Source organism: Crocodylus siamensis, chromosome 1, assembly GCF_052110815.1.
Source record: "Crocodylus siamensis isolate JL-2025a chromosome 1, ASM5211081v1, whole genome shotgun sequence".
Classification (NCBI taxonomy): domain Eukaryota; kingdom Metazoa; phylum Chordata; order Crocodylia; family Crocodylidae; genus Crocodylus; species Crocodylus siamensis.
The window spans coordinates 37,522,538-37,537,497 of record NC_143395.1 but is presented as its reverse complement, the minus strand read 5'-3'; the positions used below and the strand labels follow the sequence as shown (position 1 = coordinate 37,537,497).

The following is a 14,960-nucleotide window of genomic DNA, read 5'->3' as shown; positions in this document are numbered from 1 at the left end:
AAGCTAGAATCCTACTAACACTTAAAAGAAAACATACTGGATATGATGCCTCTCCAAGGTACTCGCAATATAGTTAATGACTAATTTTTTTTTTTCTAAAACAGATTTGATTACTTTCCAAACTATAAAAGGCCAAGAGATATTCAGGTACCTCCAGAATTCTTTTGAGAGCATCCACATAATTCTTCTCACTGTCAACCACAGATCCCAAAATGTATCTTCTCACAACCTATTTAAAGATATAAAAAAAAATCTAAAACTTTAAGTAGCTAACTACCTCCCTCATTTCTAAGACTTACTTAATGATTTATTATAACTACTAGAGATCCTATAGACATTTGGTATTTGATACCTTTTCTTTCTGTTAACCCAGCCAAATCACCTAACTTACATAAAAATGTTAGTCCTTGTTCCCTTTATATTTACAAGGAAAATAGAGTTGAGATTCTTAGACACAATGAATGAATCACATTAAGTGTTAACCATAAAGTTATTAGGGTAATAACTCCTGTATTGAGATAAATTTGAACAAGAATACCTGAGTGAAACTATAATGATATACATTCTATAACCTTTCATACATTTAGGAAATGTACTGTCAATCTAAAAGTAATTACTTTTTAATAGTGTGTGCCTTATATAACCATTAAATAGATCTTTTATTTATTGATTGTCATATGTTATAAGTTTATATTTGGGTTCTATTTCAAATGTATGTATGGCAACCTTCTATTCTAAGCACAGGCAAGAACAGAAACCTTAATTTCTTGATATACGGACAGAAATTTGGAGTCAGATGCGATTTCACGTATTATGTTTGTAAGTGTGAACCTATTCTGCCTCTCAGGTCATTGAAGAAATTAATCAAAACAGTGGACAGACACAGTTCACTGCTTTTTGGAACTTTATCTTAATGATAACAACTATGAGGGACTCTGGCATGGTTAAACAGGACCACACTTAGGCACCTAAATCCTTAGGTGCCTTACAGGCAGAATAAGATTGTGCCCTAGAGCTAGAAACAGAATTTACACATTAACTAGTATAAATGATCCAAAACCAGTTCAAATCCGTAACGCAACAGAAGTTCAGCATACATAAACCACTTTCAAAATGGCCAAAATCAGTTTAAGATAAACCCGGACAGACGGAGTATCAGACTGAACTGATTTAGTTTAAATTGGTATATTCAACTTTTGTCTCAGATCCCCTCCAGATTCTAGTTAACGCCCATGATGCTTTGCACTTCCCCTGCAAGCCCCTCCTCACAGGGTGGAGAGGCCAGCCTTGGCCCAAAGGCTGCTTGCTGCAGCCAAGCCAGGAGGTATACTCCAACACCCCTCAGCTTCTGGCCTCAGCTACTGTACACATGTGGCTGCACTGCCAAAATCAGAAGTGAATGCCTGTTCATTTGTTTATTGGTTCAATCTACACAGCTCAGACTAACCTGCAAAGATTGAATCAATCCAGCCTTGGGATTTTTGACTCAATGTACTTAGCTTAGGTGTCCTATTCTCAACATCAGCCTCCAAGTGTCATATTTTACTCTTTAATATTTTAGGAACATACTAAGACTAATTTAAATCAATAAAAGCTCCTGATGGGGTCTTGAAAGTAAAAATGTTTACAAAAGTTTACCAGTGAAAAAGTATTGAAATAGGTCAATGTTCTGTTCCGGGTATCTTGAAAGTATTAGTTTACAAGAAGAAGAAAAAAATCTTATTTATTCACGTACAATTTGATGGAATTATGAGTTTTATGAGATATTACTTTCATTTAACCTTCTTCCAGAGCATACTGTAATTTCTATGTTTTGTAGCTTTTACCCTATGATATTACATATAATAAAAGACACAATACTGCTTGCATATCATTCTTTGTGTTATGCACAAGTCTACTTTATTTGTGTAATGCACAAATCTATTCTACTAACATTTTTGTTACAACAGCAAGATGGGAGAAGTAGGTCTTTTATCCCTTAAAATACTGTAACAGAAGACTGTGATTACTGAACTAAAACTACTTGAAACTAAGTAATTCCATCATCCTGCATTTCCAGACTCACAGAAGGATGTTGTACATAAAATAGATATAATCAAGCAGGAATGAGTTTTAAACAGTATCTATTATGCCACCTAGTGGCAGACAGTTGCATATTCACAAAGAGAAGTGTGGTATAACAGTAGCATTGGAGTGATGTTGTAGTTGTGATGGTTTAGGAACTACATGAGAGGCAAGGATTTTGTTGAGGTGTTATCTTTTATTGGACTAACTGAATGGTTGGCATAAAGCTTGAGAAACTTTCAATGCAAGGCATTCTTCATGGAGTCTGAGGAGGGAAGCAAGCACAATTCAGCTCTACCCAGCATGGGTAGAGCTGAAATATTGGAAGAAATTCCCAGCAGTAGCAGACAGACAATTAGGAGAAGAAAAGAAACTTGATTACTGGGAGATCAAGACCTGTCAAAAGGGAGGAGGGTGACTATTACCTGTAGTATGTAGGAAGATGTTCAGAAATTGGGTAGGTTACAGCATGCTCTAAAATCTATACAGGTGTTCAGGCCTTGGTTACTAGTATCCAGCCAATTTGTGAAGCACACAGTTGGTCCAATAAAATACATAATTCAAAATAATCCTTGCCCCTTGCATATGGTATCACTAGCACATGCTTAGAATATTACCAAGAGCCTATAGATACATTGCTTCATTTTTTATTCACAAAGACATGCCATGATACAAACATGCATGTTAATCACAAGCATATGGATTTTTATGCTTGATACATAATGAATATAATAACCTATGCAAAAGAATAAAATGGGCAAAAGAATGATACAAGCATTACTTCCCCTCACTAATGACATTTCCAGTGTTTTATTCCAGACTATTCCTTTTTTAAGTTATGAAACCCTTCCATTTACATCTGGACCATATAAATTTCTTCTTGATATCCACATAATCAAAACTCTCAATGCACTAATATTATCCTTGTTTCCCTTGTCACAAGGGGTGGGAGGGGGAGGCTTCCTTTGAATTGGAGGCCACATTTCCCCTTATATTTATCCACCAGCAGATGGTCCCCAGAAAATTTTAATACTCCTTTTTCCAGAGAAAGGGCTCCCACTGTACAAGGATTAGTTTCTTGGTAGTTTCTTATCTCTTCTGGCAGTGTGTAACTGCCAGCTTTCACCTGCCTGCTTCTATATTCCTCAGGTCACTCATCAAATTTCCTCTGCCAAATCAAGCCGAACTGAGCATGAATTTCCTCAGCCAGCTCAGTGTGGGCTATGTACTTTGAACCAGCAACAGCCGGTTGGTCTCAGCAAGCAGTTGTGCACTGTCTGCTAATAAACTTGGTGGCTCTTTTCAGGACTAGAACCAGACCCCAAGCTTACAGAGATGTGAATATAGAAATCATCTTTGCCACTTTTCTTCTACAGAGTAAAAACCTTTCTGTACAAGCACTGAAAAGGTGAGATCATGTAATACTGACATCCAAATACACCAAAATGAACTTAAATTCTACTTTTTAGTATACACAGATATCTTTCTCTTGATATGACATAGACACCAATTATAATTTACAACAAATAAAGACCATTCCATTGGATTTGGATATCTAAAAAGACAGAAACATTTTTATAAAGCAGGAAGAATTTGGGTTGATGATGCAGGCCTACTGGGTTTCTTAAAGTGAAACCGTATGATATTGGACAGGTATTTATAATGTGTATTGGTGTCAAAGGGTCCTGATTAAGATACAGAGCCCTATTATATTAAACACTCTGTCAACAAGTAGAAAACACAGCCTTAGACCACCAGCTGGTGACTTTCTTGACTTCCTAGGAATTAAGCTTAACTTTGAACAAGTTATTCCAGTTAGCCCTGACTTCAGTTAGCTCTAACTTCAAGTGCTGGGTGTTCAATCTTTCATGGTGCTGACCAACTCAGGAATGGACTACAATAGGAATTAAGAGTGTTTTGCACCTCCAAAAGTAGCTCATTTTCTTGCAACAAAGAGGCTTCCAAAACTATTCATTTCATAGAGTGTATTTTCATAGATAGTAAAGCATACTTCTAACTAGTCTGTTCATTTACAAGGCTTTGTTTAACTGTTTTTCATAGCACACGACAGCCAGAGCATTTCAGCCAGAAATAGCAATATCTTCTCTTCCACAGTGCTGCACATAGTTATTATATTTTTCCAAAACAGGAGAAATGTCAATGGTGCAGCCAATACTCTAAACTTAAAATGGAGAAACAGGAGCGCTGGTAATATCTCTTCATCCAACAGTAATGTTTTGCATACCTCTAATCCCCTCCTCCCCCCACCCCTTGCCCCAGCGCTACTCTTACGACACACACGTGTATCTCATTCAAAGCTATTCATTTTCATTTAACTTTAATTTTTAATATTTCCCATATTTTCTCACATACCACACACTCCTGAATAAAGTGCAGACCTTGCTTTTGGAACACAGAATGACAGAAAAAAATATATTTCCTTGAAAATATTAGTAAGTATGTTATTTCCGGGGGAAAAACCAAGCATCTGCAGTAGGAGGGAACAAAAGTCTGTTGTGACTTTTTTAACCCCCTTGCTATGGGATGCAGTGCTTATCTGCCTCAAGAACTGGGGCCAAACACTTCAGATCCAGCAAGATCAGGCTCCCAGCTAACACTACTGGCTGAGCTGAATTGCCCAGCCCTATTACTTGAGCTAGGTGGTCCCTCAGCTAACTTGGCAAGCACCACTGGCTGCCTACTCAGCATAGAGAAGCTGGACAGTTTAGCTCCTGCAAGATGGAGGCTTTCACTCCCTAACATTTCCTTCTTAAAGCCATGAATCCCTATTCCAGGTATTAATTTATGGAATATTTGTGTGTGCTATATGTGAGTTAATATGGTAACTCCAATTCTTAATTTGGAAAAAGAACGTTTAAACAACAGAATTTTTTTTGCATCTCTGGCCAATAACTGACCTGGTAGAACTGTGCATGTTCCTCAATTTCCATGGAGTTATATACATATATATCTATCCTAATTCATCTTAAATTTCAACCCATATCCAAAAGAAATAAACTGAATACTATTAGTACTTAAGTGAAGGGGAGAAGAAACAAACACAAGTCCAGATTTCTGAACCCGCATACCTGTTGCTGTGATAATCCTTCAGGCATAGGAGTCATAATTGCTTCTGTATGCATACAATCTACATCAATGAATAAATGTAATTCATCTTCTTCCAGACAGGGTAATCTATGATCTATAAATAATTAAAGTGTCAGTTTATATATAAGTTTATATATAAGTATATAAATATATATCATTTGAACTCTCAGGAACCCATGATTCTATGTTAAGGGAAGGTGCCAGTAATGTACAAATGCAGCTCCATCAGTGACAATACCAGGGTTCCTGGTGGTGTTACCTCCTCCACATGTGCAGGTATATAGGCCCAATGGAATCTTATGTGCTATTCATAAATCAGATCCCATTGTGCCTTAATGCCAGTGCACTCCCCCTGCACCAGCAAGAAGCAAGCTCTCGTAGCTTGGAGCCGCCTGATGCCATGCACCCCCATGACTCAGAGTGGGGTGATCACAGCCACGCCCTGTGGCTGCCAAGACTCAGCTGGGTTCAGGCACTGGGAGGCATGCTGTGGCAATCCTGCATCTGCAGTGGGATGCTGAGTCCCAGCAGCTGCGGGGTGCTGCCAGGACCCACAGAGCAGGCTTAAGTCCCCAGCAACTGCAAGACTTGCAGTCCCAGCTGGGCATGGTGCACCCCTGCTACACATGCTAATTAAAGCTCGATCGCAACCAGCTGTAAAGTTAGTACACATTTTAGAGGCCTACCTTTATAGCTTGTTGGGAGTTTTTTTATGGTTTGATAGTGATTTTGCATGTGTAGCTTGTCTGAAGGTAACTGTGCAATTAACTAGGTAATTGTGTGATACCTGTAACATGTAGAGGGCGCCATGGAGGCATGTTAATGGTATAGTAAGTGTGAGAGAATTCTGGAGAACAAAACGTACAAATAGTATGTCTACTTCTCATAGCCCAGAATAGAAGCATATAACATCTGGAAACAGAGCAGGTCTGGCTCAAAAGGATTCAGTTATGCAACAAACTTCCAATTCCAATTTAGTGAATCTACCATCTGAACCTTTTAAAAAATGCTTTAAAATCTCCCTCTTTAGAAAAATACTTTCTACCACAGTTCCAGGAAATAAATAAACCTAAGTAAATCAACTATCCAAAACAAAATTCTAGCAATTTTTTCCCTGCTCTTAAAATGGAAGAAGGCTGAAACTCCCTATATGCTTTACTATTACTACTGATTTTATGTAAGAAGCACTTGGATGATACAGTGATAGGTGGCAGTATACAGACAGGTATTAGTAAAGCAATGGTACATAAAGCAAAGTAAAAGCAAGTAGGTCTTAAAGTACTTTAATGAGATCTATGTAAACACTTAAGGAATCTGAAAAACCAGTCAATTCTTTACCAGGTCCCTGCTGACTAGGTAGCAGACTGAGGCCTCAAACAGTCCACACATGGCTAGGGCTAACACAGCCCTAAGAGATCTAAGTACAATGTATCCAAGATATCCTGATGAAGGCCAAATAGCAAATCTTTCTTTCCAATAAATATGGATGCAGAGCAAAGTTTTACTTTTATAAGCCAGGAAGCTCGTGCATGTCCTCTGCCATTGTGATAGTACTGAAATGCCAATGTTCAGGAATGATTTAGTGTCCACACATGGACACTATCATGTCTACATCAGTCTTTCCTTCCTTGCAACTGTAACAATTCTTTTCTGACACCTTGAGTGATGTGACAGACTAGCTCCCAGAACTTACTTTGGATAAGGATAAACTTGAATTCATGAAGATATTCCCATTCCAAAATATATCTTGATGGTCTGCTGCTGAATAGGGTGGATGAGAGGGGCATGAGCCCTTGGCACTGCCTGAAGGTAGTTGCTACACTCTCATATCACTCATACCCAAACCCTGCACCTTTCCTCCACAGACTGCATCTCCAGCTCAGTGCTTTTTTTAGTGTTGAAAAATCAGTGTTCAAATGACTGCTCAACATGCTCTCAAATGGCACAAAAGAGACATTCCCCTCTCCACCCTTGCAGAATCATAGAAAATTCAGGTTGGAAGGGATCTCAGGTTATCTAGTCCAGCCCCCTACGCAGAGCAGGACCAGCTCCAAGTAGATCACCCCAGCCAGGACTTTGTCTAGCCAGGTCTTAGAAACCTCCAAGGGTGGAGATTCCACAACCTCTCTGGGAAACCTGTTCCATTGTTTTACTACCCTCCTAGTGAGAAAATTTTTCCTAATATCTAACCTAAATTTCCCTTGCTGAAAGATCATTGCTCCTTGTTATCTACTATTACTGAAAACAATCTGCTCCATCCTCTTTGGAACCACATTTCAGATAATTGAAGGCTGCTATTAAATCCCATCTCGGTCTTCTCTTCTCCAGACTAAATAAACCCAGGTTCCCTCAGCCTTTTCTCAGAAGTCACGTGTCCCCACCCCTTAACCATTTCTGTTGCCCTCTGCTGGACTCTCCATTTGTCTACATCCTTTCTGTAGTGGGGGGCCCATAACTGAACACAGTACTCTAGATGTGGCCTCACCAGTGCTGAAAAGAAGGGAAAAATATAATTTCCCTTGATCTGATGGCAACACCCCTACCGATACAGCGCGATATATTGTTAGTCTTCTTCACAACAAGGGCTGTTTGCTCATATTCAGCTTATTGTCCACTGTAACCTCCAGGTCCTTTTTTGCAGAACTGCTGCTTAGCCAGTCAGCCCCCAGTGTGTACTGGTAAATAGGGTTGTTCCATCCTAAGTGCAGGACTCTGCATTTCTCTTTATTGAACCTCATGAGATTTCTTTTGGTCCAATCCTTCAATTTGTCAAGTTCACTCTGAATCCCAGCCCTACCCTCCAGCACGTCTACTACTCCCCACAGCTTGGTGTCATCTACAAACTTGCTGAGGGTGCACTCCATCTTCCAGGTTACTGGTGAAAATACTGAGTAAAACCAGCCCCACAATTGACCCATGGGGCACTCTACTTGATCCTGGCTGACAACTAGATATGAAACCATTAACTACTACCCTCTGAGCCTGATGATCCAGCTAGTTTTCCATCTGTGTTAAAGTCTATTCATTCAACCTGTACTTCCTTAGCTTGCTCAGGAGAATGTTGTGGTAGGCTGTATCAAAAGCCTTGCTAAAGTAAAGAATTAATCTGCAGTCCTAGTACTGGTTTGTTACATCTTGGATGGTGGTGGTACTGCAAGGCTTCAGTGTTTCTCGTCATCCAATATAATGAAAGTCAGCTTTCATCAAATTATCAAACAATGAGGTGAGACACAGTTTACTTTTGTGTTTGAAACAAAAAATGTCAAGGGCTATTGCTGATTATTTCAGAGTCCTCAGTGACAGCAGTTGCACAGAGAATGTAAGGCATAACAGCTAGTTTAAGGTGTAGACTTATTCAGTTTCTTTAGCAGCTGACTGATATTCTGGAGTTTCTAGAGGGATGGAAGTGGGAAAACAGCCCTTTACCATAATTCCCATGTTACCATTGGCCCTACAGTATATGAACATTGAGGTGTCACTGCTCCATGTAAAAAAAAAAAAAAAAAAAAAAAAATCTGAAGTGGCTATGGAAGTTAACATAGTAATTCCAAAAGCTTATCTCAGTATTCCAGGATTTCCTAGGTCCTCATGGTTACATCCAAAATCTTAAAACAACCATAGATCTGCCAGACCCCAAATTGTCAGGTATGCTTTCAACACAAATCTGATTTCATATACCCACAACCCTATTGGTAATCAGCAACAGGCTAAGACACCTGATACAACCTGGTGTTTTGCAGAGTGCCTTACATGATTTCTTGAATTGTTTTACTAATATGACATGTAGTCTCTATGTAAAGGTAATATCAAGCTCTATCTTGCCTTATTGCCCTTGTGGTATCCAATATAAAATGTATTTCTTATATGTTACAATAGGGCCAGAACTGCACAATATAATAATGACTTTCACACATTAAACAATGAGTTTCTTGGCACTGAGATGCCTGAAAAACAATAAGTGGCTTAGAATTAGCTTTTGACTTGAGTTGTTTATTGTATCCCTTAAAATTACACTTTAAAAGAAGTTTGAAATCTGGTTAGTCAAACTATTGGTGGGAGGGAAGACACAATATTGGATTAATGAATTTCCATATCTGACAGCATGCACATGTCCTCCTGGTCTCTCTTTTTTTTTTTTTTTTAAACCAGGAAAATCTTGTAGTCTGGAAAATGTACACTTCTGCAGAGAAGGAAGTTACTGGCATAACATGAGCTCCCCCCTTGTAATCCAATAAGTGACTACGTGAATAGCCAAAGAGGTAGCTGTACTTAAGTATGTTTCGAGAGCATAGATTTGTCTTTAGTGCTTCCACGTACAGGAGTCCCTTAGGCTGAGTAAAGAAGCTGACAAGAGAAACTGCAGAAAGCTCTGACAATAAGGTCAGAGGGAGAAATTGCTTTTGAACCTGCGGAAGCTGGCTAAGGACTGCATCCTCAGATTTAAGGTCTACAGGTTACTCTCCTGGTATTTTCTTTTGTTTGTTTATTCTGATTTCTTATTCTTGCTTTTGTTTTTTTTTTATACTATATCCTTTTAAAAAATCTTTTTTACAAACAACTTGTTGTCTGCAATGCTTATGATGCAAGAGTATTTGACCATACAGGCTTGCCCATTCTATGGAATGGGCAAGGTGGGGAAGCACCCTGGGACTGTCTGTCAAAGGTGCATCCCAACTACATCCAGAGCTAGAGCACATCACACAGTCACCTAACAATCAGCTTTTAAAGAGAATGTATTTTATCAACTTCAATAAAATACATTCAGTACACACCTTGAGAAATAAAGGATTTGGTCCTAATGAATGAACGACCCTTCTTCACAGCTGCTTTAGTCTTTTCAAGTCCATCTTTGGTACCTTCTCTAGCAGCCCTCATGAGTTTTTGCATCTGCAAGATAGCAAAAAATACATTCTACACATTCAGTGAATAATAAGAGTAAAACAGAACATACTGTAGCAGAATGCTGCTTTAAAAATATAAATCTTTAAAGAACATTGTCAAGTAATTCAGGTCTGAATATGGCCATCGTCCTAGAGAACACAGTAGTAATCTAGTATCTAGTAACAGAGGTTGGACCTTAAATATTATCTCTTTTCCTCTGACTTTTTTTTTTTTTTTTTTGCAGGGGGTGGGGGGGAGGTTGGGGGGGAAGGTGGGCCAGGGAAAGAGGGGAATAAAATCCTAGTAAGAATATCAATTTTCTGGATCTATTTTGGATGCAAATCTGAGATGGCAGAAATTCTACAAAAACTTAAACTTATACCTTTTGAGTCAGCATAAAATCTCAGGACTTAAGCTTAATATAATGCTTACCAACCTGGATAGATAAGTGCTGGGAATAGGCCACATGCTGTTAGTGCTGTGAACCTGATATCTGGCTCTTGTTCATCTTCAAATGGAAACTGCTAATTTGATACAATACATAATCTGATTTGAAACATGCCTTCTTGATACAGTTCTAATGAATTACATTCTCCAATAAACACTCTTAAAAATCAGAAAAGTTTAAATAAGGCCTATACATTTTGTTAAAAAGTGCCATGCTATATTTTACGCATCATATAAAAAGTGCACCATTTATGTAAGCCCAAGATGCATATTCATCAGTCCAGGGGTTTTCAACCTTTTTTAGTCTAAGTACCCCTGGTGGCCAGGCGCTGAGTGGGAGAGGCATGACCAAACACTGGGAGGTCAGGGGCAGCATGTGGCCAGATGCCGAGCCAGGGAGGCGGGTGCTGCATGGCCAGACATGGAGCAGGGAGGTGGGGACAGCACGTGGGTGGGCAGGGACGAAGCGCCACCACCTCCCAGGAGCAGGGCCAGTGGCGTGGGGTGGGAAAGCTCACCGGACTGGTGCGTGGTAGCAGTGGCCATCGCGTGCAGGCTTCCCCATACCGCAGAGAAACGCTGCTGCCCTCGCCCCGCCCCGGCACTGCTCCTAGGATGCAGCGGCGCTCTGTCCCCACCCACCCACACGTACCCCCTAGGATCAGTCCAAGTTCCCCAAGGGGTACACATACCCCCCGCTGACAACCCCTGCGCCAGTCAGATTCCATTAAAAAGAAAAGAGAAAACCCACTCCGTGCCCTCCCTTTACTAAATGCAGCCACAGCAAAAAAATAGTGCTACTGTCAGAACTGTGCTGACAACATCAATTAAACTAGGGCACAAACAAAAGGTATCTTGCTGAGATAAGGCAATTTCAGTATTTGAGCTCAAGCTATTATCAAAAAGACAACCTTTCTGGCTCTATTCAAGACACTTGATCCTGAAATCTGATCAGTGCAGGCAGACCCTTATGCCCAGGTTTATCTCATGGACTTCAAATGGGGCTTCACTGGGGTCTGCAGTAATGAGTCAGAATGGAGGATGCCTCAGTTATTAAGGAAAGATAATGTCTTATTTTCTTATTTGATACTCAGAAAAGTGTTCCAGAGAACAGGCACTATAAAAGTCCTTGACAATGTTCTTTTTAAGACAAACTGTACCAGCACACACAGAAATAATTAGATAGAAAATGATTGTCTATTTTTTCTATTCAAACCTCTAAGAAAGATAACATTGTCCGTGCTTGAAAAACAATCATTTAATATGTAGCTTGTTACAAAAATTAACTACACTACCTTCAGCTCATGTTTTTGCTTTAGTTGCTGAATCTCTACTGCTCCCACAGTGTTTGCCATCAAATCTTTCATCTTTTTCTCATAGTGCTCCTTTAAACGGGTTAGGTCATGAGAAAGCTATAGTGTATAAAAAGATACAATCTTTTCAAAAAGCCTGTAGTGCAAACTTAACACTGAAGTACTCGAACAGTATTATGCATGCTGGTCAGTCTCCCTGTCATCATCTAGACTGCAGAGAGGATGTCAACCTATGGGCCACTAGCTGGATCCAGCCTGTAAAGTTATGATCTGGCTTGTGTTTAAAGGGCAACTAGCTGATTCCCTGCTTCTGGCTAACCCAGCATGCATTTTGCCAACAACCACCTGATCCCAGCTGCCACTCCAGCCATCTGAGCTCTGCACAGGAGGGCTATTCTTACATAGTCCTTCAACCCCACTACAGCCTGGACTCACTATCACTGTCAAATTAGCTGCTCCAAATCCTTGCTCACCACAAGGATTTGGGAGAAGTGGAGGGGGAGAAAAGGAACACAGGTGGCTGAAGTGGCAGCCAGGGACTGACTACCCATGGCAATGTCTAAGTTGCAAGAGGCAAGCCTGCCCTTAGTAAAAAGTTGCCAAGCCTAAAATTAGGAGACCACCCACATGGTGACTTGACTTTCTATTTGGGTGTCTCTGCATCACTGCATTTACTGTAGTGAGCTGCATAGGCACTCCACAGTCCATCAGCAAGTGCTTTACTTAGGAAGGGGGCTTCCTTCAGTATGAAGAACTTGTTTCAATCTCATCAAAATTACTGTGCATCCTTTTTTTAAATTTATTTATAAGCAAAGCAGTAGTAAGGATGGTCTGCTAGGGAAGGAGTACTTCTAATGACTGATTCCTGACATATATATGGTTCCCACCTCTACCACAGATTAACTGTATGACCTTGGGAAAGCTTCAGAATCACTTGGTGCAAAAATATCTCCATTTGTGATGGTAACAATGCAACCTGGGGTGCTATGAGGCTTATGAATCAATATTTGTGAAGCACTTTGAGAACCTCATATGAAAGGACATATATTAGAAAGAAATCATTCAATGCACCACACAGTGAAAAATCCAGTGGAAAGCATCACAAACCAACATCTCTAGTATTGCTAGAACAGAATCAATGTAATTAAAAAAAATACCCACCAAGTTATAAAAAAAGCCAATTTAGCTCTCATCTACACCATTATAGTCCAAGATGCAATTAGGACCGTTAGAATTACTCTAGTCCTGCACCAGCATAACTCATGAAGTATAGGACTGCCAACAGACAAGGAAAAAAAACCCCGCGCTTTACTGAAGAGGCAACACGTTAGTTTGACCTGGCTCTGCAGCTTCTACACAGATCACACACTTCAGTGGGGCTTTTTTGCATTAAGCATCAAAAAAGTCTTGCTGAAGCATCAGATCTGTACAGAGGTTGGGCAAGCTGGGTCCAACTACTGTGATGCCTCTGCCGGGCATGTGCTGGGCTCAGTGTAGGGGCACATGGAGCTTAAAGTAAAGCTCCATTTTTTTATCTTTTTTTTTTTATGTTTGTAAGCAGCCTAGGTGCTTTATTTTGCAAGTGCTCCAACATCTGTCCCCATCCCCAGGAAAAAAAAAAAAACATTAAAAAAACACAAGGTTGAGAGAGTGCTGTAATTGATTCTCGCCCAACGTCTAATACCGAAGTTGTACTTCAGTGGGTGCAGTCCTAAAAATGGACAATTAAGGAAGCACCCTTCTCCCCTGCATGCATATAAGGGCCACAGAAGGGAGAGTCTTCTGACAGTATTACAAGACACAGCAAAGCAAAGTTACTTTCTTCCCCACCCCAGGCAATAGCAAGGTAACAGAAGTGATGAGGAATCAAGTGGGGCAGAGATTTATAAGTAGATGAATGTGAGTGAAATGGCTCGTAAATGAAATGTGAGTGAGGCATGCAGCCATATTGAAGACCTAAGCACTTAAAGAGTATAGCTACACTGTTATCATAGAATCATAGAAGTAGGGTCAGAAGGGGCCATGTCGATTTTTCAAGTCTGACCCCCAGCCTGGGCAGGAGAAAAACTGGGCTCAAATGACTCCAGCCAGGTAGGCATCAAGCCTCTTCTTAAAGACCCCCAGGGTAGGAGCCAGCACCACTTCCCTTGGAAGTTGGTTCCAGATCCTAGCCGCCCTGACCGTGAAGTAGTTCTTACGTATGTCTAATGTTATAATAGTGTAAGAGTGATATTGTAGCCATGATGGGCATTTTTACACATGCTCCAGGGCTGGGAAGGGAGTCTCTTTAATTAGAGCAGATGCAAGAGCCACTTTAATTAAAAGGCCCACAGTGTCTCACATAACAGCATTCCTGCCCTTCAAAATGGTGGCGCTGAATGAGCTTCAGTTAAAGCAGCCCCATCACCATTCTGAAGCCCAGGGACACTGATGTAGAGGCTGCTGGAGTGTGCTAATCAGCACACTCCAGCAAACTCAGTTAATTGAATCTGCTCCAATACGCTATAATTACAGCATGTTAGAAAAGCCTCCCCACACATCTGTTAAGTACACAGTCAAAAAGCCCAAACTAAATTGATTCAGTCTTTGCAGGTTAATCTAAACTATATAGACTGAACCAATAAGCAAGTGAACAGCCATTCACTTTTGATTCCAGAAATGCAGCCACATGCCTGCAGTGGCACAGGCTAGAACCCTGGGGCACTAGAGAATACCTCCCTGCTCAGCTGAAGCAGGCAGATGGGGCCCAAGGCTAACCTGCCCACCCTGTGAAAGGGAGTTTGCATAGGAGCTGTAAAACATTATGGGGTGCTGGGGGACTGTGAGTTAGCTTGAATCTGGAGGGATTCTGGGACAGAAGTTCAATAAACCAAGTTAACCTAAATCAGTTATGTCTGATATTACATCCATCTAGGTTTATCTTAAGCTGGTTCTGACCATCTTGAAAGCGGTTTATGTGCACTGAATTTTTGTTGTGTTACATATTTAAACTGGTTTCTGATCCCTTACACCAGTTTATGTGTAATTTCTATTTCTAGTCCTACAGGTACCTGATGGTTCAGAAGTTATATTTTAGGTTGTGGATTTTCCATTGAAAGCAGGTGTAGGTTTCCAATTTTCCATTGAATTTCTGGATCATCAGGTGCC

At 40.3% G+C, this 14,960-nt stretch overlaps 1 protein-coding gene across 6 annotated transcripts in view; it reads right to left on the bottom strand.

The window, feature by feature from the left end:
* The window catches only part of ARHGEF10 (Rho guanine nucleotide exchange factor 10), a 197,132-nt gene that overhangs the window by 116,132 nt on the left and 66,040 nt on the right, over nucleotides 1-14,960 (bottom strand). For 5 of the 6 annotated variants that reach the window (XM_090033304.1, XM_090033312.1, XM_090033322.1 and 2 more), the window contains 4 exons: nucleotides 11,796-11,912; nucleotides 9,945-10,059; nucleotides 5,154-5,266; nucleotides 152-229 (listed from right to left, as the gene is read on the bottom strand). In XM_090033304.1, coding sequence (XP_089889430.1) covers nucleotides 152-229; nucleotides 5,154-5,266; nucleotides 9,945-10,059; nucleotides 11,796-11,912 — 423 coding nt within the window. The remainder of the gene's footprint in view (nucleotides 1-151; nucleotides 230-5,153; nucleotides 5,267-9,944; nucleotides 10,060-11,795; nucleotides 11,913-14,960) is intronic. The other variant, XM_090033331.1, reaches the window with a different exon arrangement.